This window comes from Globicephala melas, chromosome 16 (assembly GCF_963455315.2).
Source record: "Globicephala melas chromosome 16, mGloMel1.2, whole genome shotgun sequence".
Classification (NCBI taxonomy): domain Eukaryota; kingdom Metazoa; phylum Chordata; class Mammalia; order Artiodactyla; family Delphinidae; genus Globicephala; species Globicephala melas.
The window spans coordinates 80,861,342-80,880,515 of NC_083329.1; the positions used below are offsets into that span (position 1 = coordinate 80,861,342).

At 51.4% G+C, this 19,174-nt stretch overlaps 1 protein-coding gene across 7 annotated transcripts in view; it reads right to left on the reverse strand.

The window, feature by feature from the left end:
- Positions 1 to 19,174, reverse strand: part of DISC1 (DISC1 scaffold protein) — a 348,149-nt gene that overhangs the window by 288,736 nt on the left and 40,239 nt on the right. For all 7 annotated transcript variants that reach the window (XM_030839535.2, XM_060286270.2, XM_060286276.1 and 4 more), the window contains exon 2: positions 3,389 to 4,344. In XM_030839535.2, coding sequence (XP_030695395.2) covers positions 3,389 to 4,344 — 956 coding nt within the window. The remainder of the gene's footprint in view (positions 1 to 3,388; positions 4,345 to 19,174) is intronic.

The following is a 19,174-nucleotide window of genomic DNA, read 5'->3' on the forward strand; positions in this document are numbered from 1 at the left end:
CCTCTTCCTCCACCTGAAGCAAAATCTGCCTTCCTGTTAGTCCTACACCCTGGCCCGAGTCCCTTCTGTCACTCCCACCGCCCTGAAACAAGGTCGTCCCTCTTCCACACATCAGACATTCAAATCACTGGAAACAGCATCATGTTTCTCACCGTCCAGGTGCTGGACGACCATAAACAAAGATACTTAAACAACAGATAAACTGTGTCCAGAGCCTACCATTCGAGACAAGATACGAGTTTAATTTGCACTGTGGGGAGATGACTGAATTCTTTTTTGAATTCAAATTCTCCTAATCTGAATTAGGAGAATTCAAATTTGAATTAATTCAAATTCTCCTAATTTGAATTAGAATTCAAATTTGAATTAATTCAAATTAGAATTCAAATTCTCCTAAGCTGAGCTATTTCTTTAATGTTAATAATGAACAATATTCTGGTTTCTTGCTAGGCACCAGGACCGGTCTGAAGCCCTGCACATGGACGGGCACTTTAATCCTCACGACCATCTAATGAGGTAGGGGCTGTGGTTACCTCCACCTTCTACAAGAGTGTCTTGAGGCACAGAACAGTGAAGCAAATGACCTCAGGTCACACAGCAAGGAAAAGAAAGCGCCGGGCTCCCACCCAGGCAGTCCCACCAGCCTGCCAGGAGTGCGAGCCCACGGGTGACCCAGCAGTAACCAAGACCCCACAAAATAACTCTGCAGTGGGTTATGACCAATTATTCATTTTGAAAAGCTGCATGTGGGCTATCAAGGAGAAAAGAAGAGCTATATCTAGGGTGGGTTTTATTTCTTTTTAAAACTAAAAATCATGAAATCCAAAAGGTGAGTCAAGGTGGTTCTCCCCAGCCACAGACCCTGGAATTCCAGCTCCCGGGCCCCCCAGTGTCTCGCTAGTGCAGAGACTGGCATGGTGAACCCGTGGCACAGCTGGGCCCCCAGAGAGCACATCTACTCAGGGTTTCACAGACTCCAATTTACCAAAACTCCTAGGTTCACAGGAGGACACGATCTACATCTGGGTAAGAAGAGTTAAAAGGAAGGGAAAAACTATTGGTACCGCCAAAACCCAGGGGGCCGGATCTCGTGAACTGACGGCAGCGGACCCATTGCCAGGCAAGTTTCTGTTTGTTTAGTTATTTGGGAGGTAGGGAAGCTAGTCTTTATAACCGCATTCTACTTTTGCTTGACTTGGGTCAAAACTTGGATTTTTGAAACAGAGAAATGCAGATATGTTGCCGAGATTTTTTTTTTTAAAGCTCACAGAACTAACGTGTTGGAAATTGGCATTTAGAGTCTGAAAAGCACAATGGTGCAAACCTCCACTGAGTGTCTGGATCCTTGTATGTGCAGCTCTCAGCATCTCTCCTTATGCCTCTGACAGTCAATCCAAGAAATCTATCAATCAGATACCTGTGGCCCATCTTAGCAAGATAAATTATTTCACTAAAACTAAAAGTTAATCAAGGACCAGGCAGTATGCGAGGCATCAGGCATCCAAAAATGTCTCAGCAAAGTGACCTGTAGCCAAGGAGCTCATGGTCAAGTGAGGAACTTGGACGCCAAACAAAGGATTATGGACGTGACGAGTGCTGTAACGGGGCACGTGCAAAGGGCTGTGGGAACGGAAGAGAATGGAGGGAATCATTTGGTCTCGGGCGGTAAGAGAGGTCTCACATGGAAGTGGCTTTGAAGTCACACCAGAAGGGAAAAGGAGAGCTGGGCAGGTGGCACAGTGCAGGAAGGTCATTCCAGGCAGAGGCCAGAGGCACGGGAACAGGAAGCAGCCCCCCGCGGCTGAGCCGGCAGCAGTAAGGCATCTGGATAGCCAGGCAGCTGGAGCAGGTCGGGAAGGGTCTCAATTGTGAGGATGAGGAATTTGGAGACCGTCTGAGAGAAGCAACAAACCACCCAAGGCTTTAAGCCAAAGAATGACGCCATCCCAGCAGTGTTCCCGAAGATAACGCTGCTGGCCACGCGGAGGATGAACTGGGGAAGAGAGACACTGGAGGAAGGTAACTACATCAGGAACCTGTTGCAGGACCCAAGTGCAAGATAAGGCTTTGAACCAGACAGGGGCCGTGGCCGTGACCGCGAGAGCGGGTTAGCTGCAGGACTGACGGAGCTTGGAGACGGAGAGAGGTGGGCAGCAAGGTGGAGGGAGGTGTCGAAGAGGCTGCAGCTCCTCTCAGGAGCTGGATGGATTGTATTAACTCAAATCGACAATTACAGATCGACAGCGAGGCCCATTAGAGCGGGTTTGGTGGGGAAGACAGTGGCATCAGTTCGGAACCCATCTGGCTCAAAGATTCCACGCATCACCTGGGAACAGAGACCCCCACGCTGGCCCAGCTGCACTGTCTCCCTGGGTGACAAATCGATGGCTGGACTGGGACAGCACAAACAGGGACGGGGCCAGGAACATCAGGCCACAGGTAAGGGATCGAGGGTGAATGAGATCAGCTGCTGGGAATGAACCTGAGCCTCCCATTTTCAGGTACTCCTTCCAAATCCTGATGAGATGGGCTCTACTTCCCTGCTTACGTGTACATATGCCACACACGCGCGCGCGCATACACATGCACGCATATACATGCACACACATACTCGTGCACACACCCCCGAAGGGAAACAGTCTTTCAACAGGACGAGCCAATGGGTCCCCACAAAGCATCTCCGCCCGGGTTTCTCTGGGAACCCTTCGGCGTAGAACACCCCGCCTACTCCCAGGTGTACCCACCCCTCAGATAACTGGGTGGACAGCAACATCATGATGCTAGGACTGACATCTATACGTCCTGTCCCAATTTCCAAAGCACTGACATTCCCACTTGAACCACAGAACAATCCCGCGTGGTGTTATCGGCTCTAAATAAGGAAACTGAGGGGCTGAGAGGTTTAGCAACCAGAAACAAAGTGTCCCGGCTCTATGTCAGGAGCTCCCACGGCTACAGCACAACATGAGTGCTGTAAACGCAGAAGCAGCTCTGGTTCGCCGCCAGTTCAGAGCAACACTGTGTTTATATCCCTCTACCCTGTCCACACACCAGCCAGCTGCATCTCCCCTGTTCCCTGGCCCCAAGCCCCTGTTTCAAAGCAAAGCTCAGCTGAGCTAACCCTGCATCGCTCAGGCTAGGTACTGCGGAGGACCTGCAGCCCAAAGGCAACGAACCTAAGCATCTAAGGGACAGAGAAAATGAGAACAGATTCGAGTTCAAGCTGAAAGAGAAGAGACAGCAGGGAGGCGACATCTTTTTGCAGCCAGCAGCCAGGGGAGCCGCCAGCAGGGAGCTGGGCAAGCCCAGAAGTGCTGTTTCCTGCCCTCTGTCCAGAACTAATCTGAGCCGTGACCACCACCTGCCCACAGGCTGGGGAGACACCCACCTCCAGCCGCCTCTGCTGGCCCTGCAGGCAGTGCCACAGTGCCAGCTTGCATTGGCTAAGCAGAGGGTCCCAACGGAGAGCATCCCCCGAGCTGCCGCCCTCCAACCACGAGGGGTCCGGGGCGCGGGAGGAGGTGGCATCCGTGTCCAACAAGGGAAGCGTCTCACACTCCAGCCTGGGGCCGCCCCCCGAGGTCTGCGCAGCGTCTGCCAGGCCCGGAGGGGCCTTGAGAGCGAAGGGGGAGGAGAGGACCCGAGGGTGCTCGCGGGCTCCGTCCAAGCTGGCAGCCTTGGCCTCCGTCTCCTCGGGGCTCCGACGCGGGGCCTCGGCCTCTCTGGATGGCGGGCAGCCTTCTGCTTCTCCCCGTTCCCCAGCGGAACCCAGGGAGAGGCGAATGAAACTAAAGCTGGAGGTGAAGACATCCTGAGAGCCGGCAGCGGGGGAGGGGGCCTCGGGGCCACTTCCGCGGCCGCAGCTGGTGCCCCTCACCTCCTCCGGGGACAGACAGCTTTTGGTCCAGACTGCTTCCTGGCGAGGGCTTGGGGCCTCGTGACTGTCCATGGATGGCAGCTCCCCCGGACACCCGGCGTCCCCGGGGCGCCTCTTGGGCAGGGTGGTACCAGCCCTGGGCTGAGTCCCACGGAGCCCTGGGCTTCCTCTCACGGCCACCAGAGCCAGGCCTCGGTGGCCCACGGAGGTCAGAGCTAAGGCTGCTGTGCTCCTGGGAACGGGGCTCCCAACCGAGGGACCTCGCCACTGGCCTCCGCACGGCTCGGCCCTGGACTCAGCGTGGTGGGACTCCTCACCGCGCGCCCCTCCCTGGGCCCGGAACAGGGCGCCCACTGGCGGAGAGAGGAACCCGATCCGGGGCCCAGCTGCGCTTCTCATGTAGCCCGGCCTCCGTGCCAGCCGCCTCCTCGGAAAAGACGCTGCTGATCGTAAGCGATCTTCACTGCCTGGGAAGAAAGAGAAAACAGCACCGTAAACACGCACATCTCCCTGGTTCAGCTGGAACTGCATCTGGAGAACATCCCCGGGTTCAGAGGTCATCCCTCGGGGCATCCGTCAGAGACGCTGGCTCAGTGGTCCCGGGGCCAACCTGGTATGAAAACTCTGATTATCCTTGGAAAGCGTCCGCCTAGCACGTGCAGACACAGCACAGCATCCCAGCTCCTCTGCTGAGCCGAACGGCTGGCACTGCTGTGAGTTGTGCCGACACGTCAGCGGGCACATTGCAGGCACAACGTCGGCAGCTCCTCTGAGCCTCCAGCATTCCTGCCCGGTGGTCTCTTAGGAGTATCAGCACTTTCACCCTGGAGCGGTCTGGAAGGCAAACGATCTGCAGCCGAATGCCAGCGCACTCCCCCAAATGCGATCCAGTCACCTAACACGGCTCCTCTTAGCACGTACGTGTGGTTTCATCATCTGAGTTACCCACGTCCCTGCACACCTGCAGACCGTGGAAAGCTGGCAGGGACACAATCTATGCCCATCTATTCATCTCACAGGGAATTACAGGAGGCCCTGCTCGCTGTGCTCTCCAGACCAGGGGCTGTGTTCCCTTCCCAGCTATGCGAGAGGGACAGAAACAGTGAAAACGGCTGATACCTGTCAGAGGCATGATGCTACAGCAGTTGGAGGGCGCAGGCTCTGGCACCTCATTGCCCGGTGCAAACCTGGTTGTGCCACTGCTGGCTGTGTGACCTTCCACAAGTTACTCAGCCTCTCTGTGCCTCAGTTTGCTTATCAGTAAAGTGGAAATACCCACAGTACCTCTCTCCTAGGGCGGTTGTGAGCATTAAACTAAACGAGTTACTAGAGGCAGGCAGCTCAGAACAGTGCCTGGCACTCATAAGTGCGATGAAAGCGTCAGTTACTATTTCGACATTTTAAAGCACCCCGTTACTCATGATGTGTCTTCATCCGCATTAATTTCCTTTGCTCCCTACCAAAGTCATGTGAATCAAGCAGACCGGGAATTATAACTTTCCTTTCGTCATTAAGGAAACTGAGGCTCAGAGACATTAAAGCTGCAAGTGGCCGAGTGACCAGGGCCAAAGTCTCCTGACTCAGCCCACGCAGTGCTCTCGCTTTGGGGCCCTGCCGCACCTCAAATGAGACTGGATGGGGAGGGTAAAAGCGGGAGCAGACAGCACGAAGCACGGCCGTACATACACACAGCCTGTGGCAGGAAGCGGAGTACAGCTCCCCGGCGGGTCCACGCATCTCTCCCCACCTCCCAGAACACAGATGCTCCCAGCATCCTCGTCATGGTAAACAGACAGCACTGGGCATCTAGCGTACCACTGTGTTACGATCGTGCCCTGCATTTAAGTTGCTCGATAAATGGTGAATGAATGAATGGATGCATGGATAGATGGAGGGAAGGTAGAATAGATGGATGGATGAATGCATGGACGGACGGACAGACTGGGGCCCATCTGAGCCCCAAACACACGCTCTTTCTGTACCCTTTGCCTCAAAGTATATCACTTAGGATGACAACTTGAAATGACAAAAAGTCAGAAGAAAGAATTTTCTTTTTTCTTCATTTATTTTTGTTTTCTTCCATGCAAAGTTGCAATCAGTAGAAAAGGACATATGGAAAATGTATAGAAAATGTACAGAGGGATCATTAATAGGCCAAATTGGACCACTCATTAGGATGGCTACTAGCTACTACTAAACACACACACACACACACACACAGAGAAAATAACAAGTGTTGATAAGGATGTGGAAAAATTGAAACCAGTGCGCACTATAGGTGGGAATATAAAATGGTACAGCTGAAAAGAGCACGAAAATTCCTCAAAAAATTAAAAATAGAATTACTACACGGCCCGGCAATTCCACTGCTTGGTATATACCCAAAAGAATTGAAATCACGTCTCAAAGAGATATTTGTACACCCGTGTTCATTAGTGGCATTATTCACTGTAGACAAATACGGAAGCAACCCAAGTAGCCCTCAATGAATGGATGGAGAAAGCATGGTCTATCCATAGTGGGAAATTACTCAGCCTTACAAAGGAAGGAAATTCTGAGACCGGCTACAACATGGGTGAACCTCAATCCTGAGGACAAGATGCTAAGTGAAATAAGCCTGTCACAAAACGACAAATATAGCTTGATTCCGCTTATCTGAGGTCCCTAGAGGAGTCAAATTCATAGACAGAAAGTAGAAGGACGGTTGCCAGGGGCCAGAGGCAGGCAGTGGGCTGGGGGGGCAGGGGGAGTGAGTGTTCAGTGGGGACAGAGCTTCAGTTCGGGGATATGAGAAGGTTCTGTGGATGGATGGTGGTGACAGCTGCACAACGGTGTGAATGTGCTGAATGCCACTGAACTGTACACTCACCAACGGCTAATAGGGTAATTCTATGTTACATGTACTTTACCACAATAAAAAAAAAAAATTAAATAGACCGAATGGCGTCACCATACTCTCTGGTCCCAAGGAGACCCGTCCTTTCCCTCAGGGCTCTCGCGCCTGCACCAATGGGGCAGTCAGCACAGAGCTGCAGGGGCTCGGGACAGGGCGAAGGGAGGCCTAGAAGGATGAACTCTCCTCTGCCTGGAGAACCGGCAAAACAGTTTTTCAAGAACAAGGAATCCAAAAGAAAGTAGAGAACACTGAATTCTGGCTTCAGTTACCAAAGGCAAATGATCCAGCAATTCATATCCTGAGAACGAAGTCCTGTGACATCTATATTGTCTTTTGGCTTAAAGAGACTTCTAACTAATTTTTTTATACAAGTCCAATCACCCAAATAACCCTTCTGAAGTTAAAAAGCAATGCTACGTGGAAAATAATTTGCTTGAAATTTCATTTCTTTTCAAAGGCCTCTGGGCCCTTGGGCCTGAGTAGCCCTTCGTAAAGCCACTCAACTAAGGGTCCGAAGTCCCCCCAGGCCAGGTCCAGCTGCCGTGCCAAGCAGTTCCCCGAGGGGAGCCCGTGTCCCTGGGGGTGGGAGGAGTTTCTGGTAAGATGCTGTCAGGCCACAGCGAGAGGCAGCGGTCGGGAATGGGGGCGGCCCAGCCTCTGAACCCACCTGTGCTCCAGACATGCCCCACTCAGGGTGTGAGCCTTCCAGAAGGCGGCCTCAGAAACAAAGCCTGTCACACACTATCAATCCTCACCCTCCAGAGAGGGCGGAGGAGCTGAGAGTCGGATCCGGAGGGCACCTCTGGAATGAGCTAGAACGATCAGAAGAAACCCAGATGGGGCACACAGCTGCTCTGAAATCTCTAGGGAAAACCCCAGTTCCCCGTAACCAAAGTCCCCCTTTCCACTTTTTTTTAATTGTTATTTTTTGAGGAAGTTTATGATGTCCCTCTGGCCAGAAACCAATTATTACTTACATATCCTGCCTGCGATCTGACCTGAAATCCAAGCCCTGCCTACACACCCGGCATTTGAGAAAGGGTTATGACGCATTCAGCGCTCGAGAGGAAGATTCCTTCCTGACACCTTGCAGTCAGCTCTGGGAACAGAGATTCGAGGGTACAGGAAGTCAATCCTGGCAAGACGAGGGAAGGCCCGGAAACCAGCCGTGCCCTCTGCTCTTTGTAAAACCCAGAGATGGCTCCATTCTGCCCATCTGGCCCCAGAAAGGCTGGGGTGGAGACAAAGCTTCAGGCAACCTACTCCATCCCGTGCAGCCCACGCTCCATCACAGGTTCTAGGGAGGGGAGCGCAGGTGTCTTACTTCCTTCCCATGGCGCAGACCTGCAGGTCCCTGTTTATGTGGGATCCCCACTCCACCCCCATCCAGCCCAGAGAGCTCTGAGACTGAAGGGAAGTGAAAGACAGGGGCTTTGACTAAACCCAGATGTCAAAGAGCTTCCATATACCGTCTGGATAATGTACCCAGGAACGCCTACTTACATAACTTATGGGAAAAATTGGAGAAAGCCGATGTTACCGGCCAGGTCAGCGAGAATCCTGTCTGCCCTGCCTCTAACGCTCTCCCTCCATCTCTCCAAATCCCCCCCCATCCTCCAGCCCCTTCCCCATCAACTACTTCGTCCAGATCACCCAGCTCCCAGGCCTTCACCACGAGGCCACACCACTCCTCTCCCCAATTTATTAAAACCCAGCACTGTCAGTTATCTTCTTTGCTGTATATAAATTGTCCCCAACTTATGCTACTGATAAGCTCCCTGAAGTCCTTACAATTCCCCCCGAAACTCCTAGTATACAGAGAAGGCATCCATATACGTCGGTCAGATCATACTCATTTTTGAATAGGAAATCTCAAATACGCAATTAAAAAAAACGATACTCGTGAATTTACTCAGAAGATCTTAAAACCAAGCCCCAAAGTTAAAATCTACACAAAATGCTCAGGTGGGCTTGGGCAAGACCCTCAGTGACTCTAAGGCCCCGCGGGGAAAGCACGTCTGCCTCGGGAAGTGTAAACACAGGGGCTCAGAGGCCGCCGCTGAGGACGCAAAACATAGTTAGAGAAAAGCAAACACACAAACACTCTACGAAATGTGACCTGGGTATAAATGCACAGTGGAAACATGAATGAATTTACGGTTTGCATGGAAGGAATTTTAATCCCATTTGTCATGGTCGGGGCATACACTTTCATAAAACGTTCAGATGAACCAAAGCTTCTGAGTCATAAAGAAACCACACATCCCTGTGGATTAACTTGTTTTCCAAGAAGCAGAACCCAATCAGATACACTAAGCACAAACACCTGCCTGAGCGACTGAGCAACTGAGCGCAAGTTCGCCTTCCCCGGATAGTTCAGAGAGCACCTGGGGATTCGGAAGTACCTTCAGGTCACCGTAATAAGCACCTCGTGAGCAGGACAAGTGCAGGTGCGAAATAAATCCAGTTTCACCACGTTTGCCTTTTAACTGTGCGATCCACGGCAACAAAACCGGTCCTGGTTGAACGTGGGATGCTGGGTGGGGGTGCAGACAAGGGCAGGACACCGCCCCCGCCCCCAGATTTCTTACGATCCAGCAGGGGATGTAAGTCATGCACAAAACTTGTCGCAGATGGAACGGCTACTCAACCACAGAGGAAGGAGAATTCCATTTGAAGTTAAATGAGTGGCTCCCCTGGTTGGCTCAGTCGATTAACCTGATGTTTCTCTGACCTTCAGCAAAGCAGAGGACTCCCTGAGCCCCAGAGTGTTCCCCAATGTATGTGCCACCCCAAAACTCACCTCCTGGGGTGGAAGGGAAGGATGGGGTGAATGCGGACCAGGCCCGGGGGGTTCAGGATGACTCTGACAACCACCTTGGGTCCGAGAGCTCCCCGTCAGCCGGACCAGAACTTTCTTGCTTGTGAGACCTCCTTCCTTCCATCCCGGGGTCCTTGGCAGGCTCTCCTGCCCCCTCCCTTATCCTTCAGCGGCATCTCCCTCAACCTCTCCCAGGTCTCTGGGACTTCCCTGGCGGTCCAGTGGTCGAGACTCTGCGCTTTCACTGCAGGGCGCACGGGTTCGATCCCAGGTCAGGGAACTAAGATCCCACATGGCTTGGGCAAGCACAGCCAAAAACGATTAATTAATTAATTAGATACAAACAAAAAACCTCTCCCACGTCTCGCCCCCTCTCGGCATCTGCCTCTCGGAGGACCCAAACCCTGTCCTAGAGGAAGCACGGTGAGTGATCACAGGGGCCCCGCCCTCCTGGGGTTGGCCATCCTGGGGGCGGGGCAGGGGGCAGGTGGCAACCACGCAACCACACGGATGAACGCGGACGGGGAGAAAGACGGACAGATCGGTGGTGGCCAGCCACAGGGGACAGGGCCCCTGGCTTTGTCAAGCGGGGTCTTGGAGCGGCATTTGGCTGTGACCTGACAGGTGAGTGGGAGGTATAGGGAGGTCCCGGAGGAGGCTGCTGGGAACAGTCTGAGAGGAAGGAACGGGGCTGGAGGGGCCGGTGGGCGACACTGGTGACAGGCAGGGGACAGGACGGAGCCAGACACTGCAGTGCCTGTGGGCTGCATCGGGACTGGGTCTTCGCCCCAAGAGCAATGGGAGGCCTTTGGAGAGAGACAGGATCCCACGTGCAAATTTTAAGAGATCCCTCTGTGGAGACCAGACGGGAGCAAGAAAGGACACAAGGAGACCAGTCAGGAGGCACCAAACCGAGGGCAAAACCAAGCCTGCGGCACACAGAGGAGAGGGGCCCTCTGCTCCACACACCACATCCATCCCAGGTCCCTTATGTGACAACAAGCAAGGAGCCCACTGTCCTCTGAGCATTACAGGCACCCCTCCCCCGACAAACATTTAGACACAGAAATACTTCAGGGCCAAATGAGTGATAATATCAATCTTTCTACAAAGAACCCCTTCCAGAAGCATCCTAACTAGTTACCCAGATGCCTACATTTTTGAAAACATCCCTTAGGTCTGCAATGTCTTTCTTTTTCCTTGTCATCTTCCACTATTACGCTCATATCCATGTTAAACATCCCCATACCCAACACAAGCCAGCCGCATCCTCAAGAACCTAAGCCTCCGTCGGGGTTAAAACTAGAAGTCCAACAGGAAGTATGTTTTCAACAGCACCGTCTATGGGCAGGTAGGACCAGGCTGTGTGTGGGGGGGGGGGTGTGTGTGTGTGTGTGTGCGTGCTCGTGGGTGCACACGTGCCTGAATGTAATAAAAAGACACGTGCAAGTGTGTGCATACATACACAAATATTTATAGGAATACAGATGTATAGACAGAGACGGGGAATGTCACACAAGGGAGGAGTCCTCCCCGGCCCCTCCCTTCCAAATCTGCCCTCCAAACCAGCCGGTAACCGCCACAGAATCGTGCATCGGGCTTGCCGACATCTCCAGTTCACAAGCTGACACTCTCCATCCCCTTGAAAGGCAGCCTGTTCCCCAGACATGATCACTCATCAGCTGCCCTGGGCGAGCAGAGCCCCCTTACCCTGATCTAGCATCACCGTCATCTTCCAAGCCGCGTGCGCTGCAGGTACACACGCCAACAGGTGTGCAGGCTCGGGGCCCCTGTAAGAGCAAAGCTCTGTCTGTTCTCCCGTCAGCCTTCTGGTCACCCAAAGACCAGGAGCTTTGACTCCGGGGCTGCTGACATCTCTTATAACAGTCTTGCCGTTGGAAGTGCTGAACTGCGATTTAATTGGCTACAGTGTCAGCCCTGAGTCAATGAAACCGAACAGACTCTTCTGCTTGGAACATAGGACACAACAATGTGCTAAAAGTATGAAGAAAAGCAAAAGTATGATAAACAACAGCATAAACTGGTCGGGGGAGGGGGACAGGATGCAGGAGGAATTTCAAGGGTAATATTCCACTTCTCAAGCTGGGTGGTGGTTACATGGGTGCTGACTGTGTTACCATTCTCTAACGGTATATGCAATTATACATATGTAATGTATAATTATACAGCAGACACATATATATAAGTTTTATAACTGTGAGATATTCTATGCCAGTTTTTCAAAGCTGCAGTCCCTGCGCGAAGGCAGAAATACCCAGAAGCAGACACAGACCAGGCTGTGAGCAACCCCACACGGGAGGCGGGGGAAGGCTCAGGGAGGAGGTGCCCCTGGAGGTGGACCGAAAGGATGAGACTCCAGAAGCCAAAAAGGAGGGTGAGGCCATGGCGGGTGGAACGAACAGCAAGTGCTCAGGAACGAAGGTATGACAGCATGAAGGAGGTCACGACGGCTGGGAGCAGGCAGGGCGAAGCCACTGGGGAAGAGGGACCAGAAGGTTGTGTGCACGCCCGGAGGGCTTCCAGGTGGAGGCGGGACGAGGCAGGGCCCCGCGCTGGAGAGAAGAGGGTTGGAAGCTCACCAATAGGCAGGAGAGTGGACAATGCCATCTAGGGAGGAATTCTGGAAGAAGAGGAGGGCTCGGGAAAGAAAGAACCAGAAGGGACCCAAGGAAGCCACTGGTGATTCCAGGAGGTGTTGGGTGAGGGACATGCAGCCCCTGTGTCCAGCCCCGCTCACGGTCACCACCATCCTCGGCTCTGGCTCTGCAGCTGAAACGCTGAAACTTTGGATCCATGCTTCCCAAACAAGGCTGCACATTAGAGTCACTTTGAAATGTCATCTTTTAAACGTTCCACAGTCCAGGCCACACCCCAGGCGGATGACGTCACACAGGTGGGGAGGGAGACTCAGACTTGGGTCCTGGGGACGCTCCCCTGATGACTCCACGGGCAGCAGGGCTGGGAGCCTCTGCTTGAGGGGGAGTCCTGTGTAACCTCCCAGCACACTTGGAGTTCAAGCCCATCATAAACTTAACATTCACAGCACTGCAGACCGTGTCTCTCTGCAGAATCTTCCTCTCTTGTTTCTCGAAATGCTACGCGTGGACAAAGTCGGCTCTGTATGTAAAACTTGTCCCCATACGTCTGTTCTAAATCTTCTCCCCACACAGGGTTTCCGCTTTCGATCAGACAATGGGAGCCCTGGGTCCCACGACGTGACCGCCCATGCCAAAGAGGCGTGAGGCCGGCAGCTGCCGGGCAATGTCTCACTTCCCCAGCCTGCAGTCTCCTGACTCAGGGCCCAAACGTGGCCCAACGTTCAGCCCACGTTGGTGTTTGAGGGTCACAACCCACACATGCAACATACAGTGTGGGATCCTGGATTGGATACAGGAACAACCAAAGGAGATTGGTGGGTGAAACTCGAATAAACTCTGTAGTTTAGTTCATTGTACCAATGTTAAGTTTTTAGTTTGAATGACCCTACCATGACCCTACCATGATTTTATGTATATATAAAGCTTTTAGCATGGGGAAGCTGGATGAAGGGAACTCTGTATTATCTTTACAACTTTTCTATAAATCTATAAGTATTCCAAAATAAAAAGTTCATTTAAAAAGCACACACAAACACACACACACACACACACACACACACACACACGATTCATGGACCTGTATTTTGCAGCAGGAAACGGTATGGGCTCTGGAGACAGATTACCTGAGTGTAAATTTAGCTCTGCCACTTCTGAGTGAGTGTTGTTGGGTTACTTGCCTCTCTGCTGCTCGCATTGTCTCGTCTGTCACCTGGGACTCCACCTCATGGCATTGCTGGGAGGGTAGAGCAGGTTATGAATTTGTCTACCGTGCCTGGCACAGAGCAACCATTCAAAAACTATCTTTATTTGCAATTCAGGCATAGAGCAAAGACAAGAATATCACCCTAAAACCAAGGCACTTGGACATGGCCACCTGTAGGCGGAGTTCAAGGCAAAGCCAAACCCGAGCTGCCTCAGCTCTGACTGTAAGCTGTTTTCTGTACTGAGGAGGCTGCTGGGGGCCAACATGCCCACACACACACACACACACATACACACACACACACACACGGCATACACACACTGCATACACACACACACATAGGGCATACACACACACGACACACACACACACGGCATACACACATACACACGGCATACACACACACGGCATACACACACACACGGCATACACACACACACACACACACACACACACACACACAGCATCCAGTGTGGTGTCTCTGGACACTCAACCCATGCTCTGTTGTTGGCCAATACCTGCCCAACTCTCTGATCCAGTTTCCTGAGTTGTTCTCTTTCCTGTTTACCCCCGATCTCCTTCCTCCACTTGAAACAGGTAGTTGAGGAATTTAGCAGTTAGAGACTCATAAGCCCCGTGAAAGGGCTGCTCTGAAATCACTGAGCAGCCTCTCGCCACGGCGCTATTAATTCTCATAAACGATTGTCTTTTTCTTCCCATGTAAAGAGCTACTCAAAATCTGATCAGCCGCTGAACTCCCTCAAGAGTGCTGTTAACTGCAGATGGGTGTCGCTAATGAATTTTTTAACTGCTGCCCTAATAAAATATGGATGAACCAGAAGGAGCCCTCTCTGTAGCTGTTATTTCAAAACAACTTAAGTTTCTGCTCTTATTTTTGCAGCAAAGAGCTGCAAGCTCTCACATCCACCCTAACAAAAGAGAGCTTTGCTCAGGCTAGTCATCTCTAAAGTTCACAGTTACCTTCTTAATGCCGTATATTTTATGCATGGGCTTATTTTCAAAGCCTTCTACATGCCCCGCTTTGCATGCCAAATTTGAGATGTGTTTATTAAAAAATGATCTTAAGTTGTCAGTACTTCACACATAAGTAGTGCCCTAGGGACTAGACTGTCTTTCAAGGAAGTCCCTGCTTGGCACTAAATTTTTATAATACTCCGAATTTAAGCCCACATCAAAGGTTTGTGCCACTGTAAATGCCTGCCCTTAAAAATGATACAATTATCGCATCGCAAATGTCTGCTCTATGATCCTACTAGAAAACAAGAGTAAATTTGGGGTTTTTTTTTCTACATTCCAATATCGCACCTTGGAGCACTGGTGCGAAGAAATAAGACAGAAACTGGCATTAAATAATTCCTAGGTTATAAAGATGCTCTAAACAGCTATGAGCACGGGGGTGGGTACTGAGGGTGACCTGTCACTTAACTGGTCTCAGATGTAAGGAGACATTTTATAACAGAATATGACTGTCTTTTGTCTACACTCGAGGATTCTTCCTTCATAAAACTTTTCCGGTCTCACTTCAGATTGAGATACTATATATAGCTTCCAAGTTTTAAGAGGTCATCTCTCCATCCAGAAAGCTCAAATCTTTCCGATTGATTCAAACACCATTAGTGTTTTGAGTTGATGAAAACTAGGCATAGGCTGGACTGGAGTTAACCTTTGCACCACCTACAAAGAAGGGGTTTGTTGAAACAGTCCTGCTTTCTGGAAGATGACAGTGGGGGAATACTTAGGATGTTTAAGAGAGCAAACTGTTCAAGTACCCATCTCCATTCAGCCAGCGCAAACTAATTATACAGAAATCTTGTCTCTTCTTGCCTTTATAGTGCCTCTTCGCTCTGGAATCATCTTGAACAAAGCAATACATCTTACTGTGAAGAATAATTCTCCCCGGATGCTTTGATGCTTAAATATCTGAAGTGCACTTTGGTTATATCAATATGCTTCCACACTGTGGAAAGCAACTAAACACCCTCACTAGATTCCTTTTGAAAGCTTTTGTTCTCAAAGTGGCATATTTAGTGATTTTTTTTTTTTATGAAGATGAGACGCTAGTGTCTTCACCAGCCACTACTATCAGAAGGGTATCACATAAACTCTCAGATAGGACCTGCCAGAGGAGGCAAAGAGCTAGAGGTGCTGGCCGCTTCCCTGAGGGCTGGCATTCACAGTACGGTGATGACACACTCAGATATCACAGCCGGGCCCAGGCCAGCACTGAGCTAGGTCACCAGGCGAAATCAGTCCTGCAGTCCAGGCTTCCCAGGGAGGTGCGTGTGCGTCGAGGGATGCAACGTCCCGGCGGGCGCACGTGGGAATTCAAGCCACCCACAGAGACCGGGCCCTACAGTCAACCATCTCTAGAAAAGAAACTAAGGCTCAGCATCCCAGGGGGGACAGGACTTGAAGGAAGCAGAATGACCTTCTCAGTAGAGTCTGAACCTACCTCTGCCCCTCAGAGCTCCTTGTCTTGCCAAAGTAAACCTTCTCCGAGCTTGGTTTTCTCCCCTGGGGAGTGTTACCAATCTCCTCCTTGCAAGTGGGGAGCCCTAGCATCTTTCTTCAGGTTAGACCCATACAGTGTGTGAGATGTCAGTTTTGTATTCCAGGCCTGCCTTCCTGAGACTGTAGTCAAGTCACCTTGAGGGCACAGTGTCTACAGACAAGCCCTGCGTTACCTCCAGAGATGACTCCTCTCATCTGTCAGATATGAGATCACCAGTTCAAGACTCAGAGAGGGTCTGGGACCACAAACAAGAGCTGGATTCTGTTGGCTCCCATCTGAGCGATCCAAGAAAGTTACTTAGCCCTTCTGTGCCTCAGTTTACTTGTGTATAAAATGGGCATAACCCCCATACCTTGAAGGACTGTTCTAAAGATACGATAAAATCACTAACGGGGATTTTCAAAAGCCCATCAGAGCTTATGATAAGCGGTGATATGGGCTCAGAAAATTAGCTTCTTTCCCCAAGTTCTTCTGGGCACCTAAGTCATCACTGTATTCTAATAACACCTTACAATTTTCCTGGATAGTGTTATTCAATGTTATCCAACAGTCTGCTTCAGAGTTAGTTTTGTGTTAGGTTTTTTTTTTTTTCCTCTTCCTATCTTCCTAATAGGGTCTACCCTATTAGGAAAGAGAAAATAAGTGGGTGACCATAAAACACAGAAGTCCATGGAGATTTCCAAACTATCAGAAAAATATCAGACAAACTGCAAGCAATTTCTGACACACAGAAGAAACTCCTGAAGATTTTAGTTGATCTATATTCTCTCCTAGAGCTACAGAAATCCTTGCCACGTACATGCCTCACCAGCCATTGCTTTTAAAATCTTCTCATTTTCCTTAAGGCAACGGTTAAGGGAAAGAATGACATTTCACACTTTTTGCTGAACACTCAGAATCAAGTGTTTTGTCTCCCTCTCTCTCTTTATTTACCTTTTTGGTCTTTAGGCTATCTTTCTCAACTTCCAGCAATATCAAAAGGCCGATTCCTTTTTCAAAAAACATGTTTAATAGCGAAAACAAACTAGATGAGTCTGTTTTTCTCTAGAATGGGTTTTAAAACTTGAGTTAACTCTCGCTAAGGGAATAGAGTTTCCTCTGTACACAGCCTATTTTGAAACAAATGAGGCAAACCTGGGTAATAAATTGGATTTAATTCACTTATACTAAAGGAACGTGAAAATGAGATCGGGCAATGGCTGAGGTGTTCTTTGAGAACAGGAGAAGGTCGACAGACTGGAAACACACAAGCATCCTGCCGGGTTCTAAAAAGGGAAACAGATCATTCCTGCAAATTGAAGCCCAGCGATTTCAGATCAATGAGCAGGACACAGACACCAGATGAGCTGCAGAAGATCAGTAACAGGGTTGTTTGTGAGCACTTACTTATGGAGAGAGCCTACGTGGGTTTATTAACAGTAAATCATGTCCAGGACTTCCCTGGTAGTGCAGTGGTTAAGGATCCGTCTGCCAATGTAGGGGACATGGATTCAAGCCCTGGTCCAGGAAGATCCCACATGCCACGGAGCAACTAAGCCCGTGCGCCACAACTACTGAGCCTGCGCTCTAGAGCCCGCGAGCCACAACTACTGAGCCCACGTGCCACAACTACTGAAGCCACACACCTAGAGCTCGTGCTCTGCAACAAGAGAAGCCACCGCAATGAGAAGCCCGTGCACCGCAACGAAGAGTAGCCCCCGCTCGCCGCAACTGAAGAAAGCCCGCACACAGCAACGAAGACCCAACACGGCCAAAAATAAATGAATAAAATAAATAAATTTCTTTTTAAAAAAAGACAGTAGAGAGAGATCAGCCAAGATGGCGAAGTAGAAGGACCCTGAGCTCACCTTCTCTCACGGGCACACCAAAATCACAGCTACTTACAGGACAACCATCAATGAAAAAGACCAGAACCTACCAGAAAAGCTCTTCCACAACTAAAGACGTAAAGAAGGAACCACGACGAGACAGCTATGGAAGGGCGGACTCGCGATACAGTCAGGTTCCCCCCGGGTGGGAGACACAGAAGCTGGAGAATCATTACAACTGCAGAGGTTCTCGCAAAGGAGTGAGGGGTCTGAGCCCCACATCAGGCTCCCAAGCCCAAGGGTCCTGCACCAGGAAGAGGAGCCCCCAGAGCATTTGGCTTTGAGAGCCCAGCAGGGCATACTTTCCGGAGTCCCAGAGGGCTGAGGGAATAGAGACTCCGGTCTTAAAGGGTTCACACAAAATCTCGCATGCTCCGAGTCCCAGGGAAGAAAGCCATGAATTGAGGGGAACCTGGGTCAGACCTACCTGCTGATCTCAGAGCGTCTCCTGGAGAGGCAGGAGACAACTGCAGCTCACCCTGGGGACACAGACACCGGTGGCAGGTGTTTGCGGGAGCTCATTCTACCACGTGGACACTGGGCTGGCAAGGGCCACTGTGGAATCCTCCCTCCAGCTATTAGCCCCAGGACCCAGCCCTGCCCTGGCCCAACAGCCTGTAGGGGCCAGTGCTGGGGTACCTCAGGTCAAGCAACTAACTGGGTGAGGACACAGCCCTGCTTACCAGCAGACAGGCTGCCTTAAGACTCCCTGAGCCCACAGACCCCTCTGGACATGGCCCTGTCCACCAGAAGGCCAGGACCCAGCCCCACCCACCAGTGAACAGGCACCCACCAGCCCCAGGGAGCCTGCTCTCGTGTCCAGAGCAGCCTTACCCACCAGGGGCAGACACCAGACGCAGGAAAACCCCAGTCCCAGAGCCTGCGGAAACAGCCCGCCCACCGGTAGGCCAGATCCTACACTGGGACAGGCTGGGCCCTGGCCCTGCCCACTAGCAGGACACCCCAGACCCTGCACCCAACTGTGCAGGAACTGGCCCCCAAACACCAGCAATCCAACACCACCTCAGGGACCCCTGGGCCCTGCAATCAGACTCAAGACTAGCTCTGCCTACCAGCAGACCAGCACCAACCCCAGGACCTGGCTTCACCCACCAATGAAGGGACAACAGCCCCGGAGTCTCCAGGACCCTGACTCTGCCCATCAGTGAGCCAGCACTGGCCCTGGGCCCCCAGGGTTTGGCAGTCAGCCACCCCATGACTGGCCCCTGCCAACCAGTGGCCTGCCACCTCCACACAAGGCAGGGCCTAGCAACCAACCAGACTGGGGGCCAACCAAGCCTGCTAGACCACCCACATAGCTCCCCACAACAGAAGGACCCAAGCAGCCTCATACAGG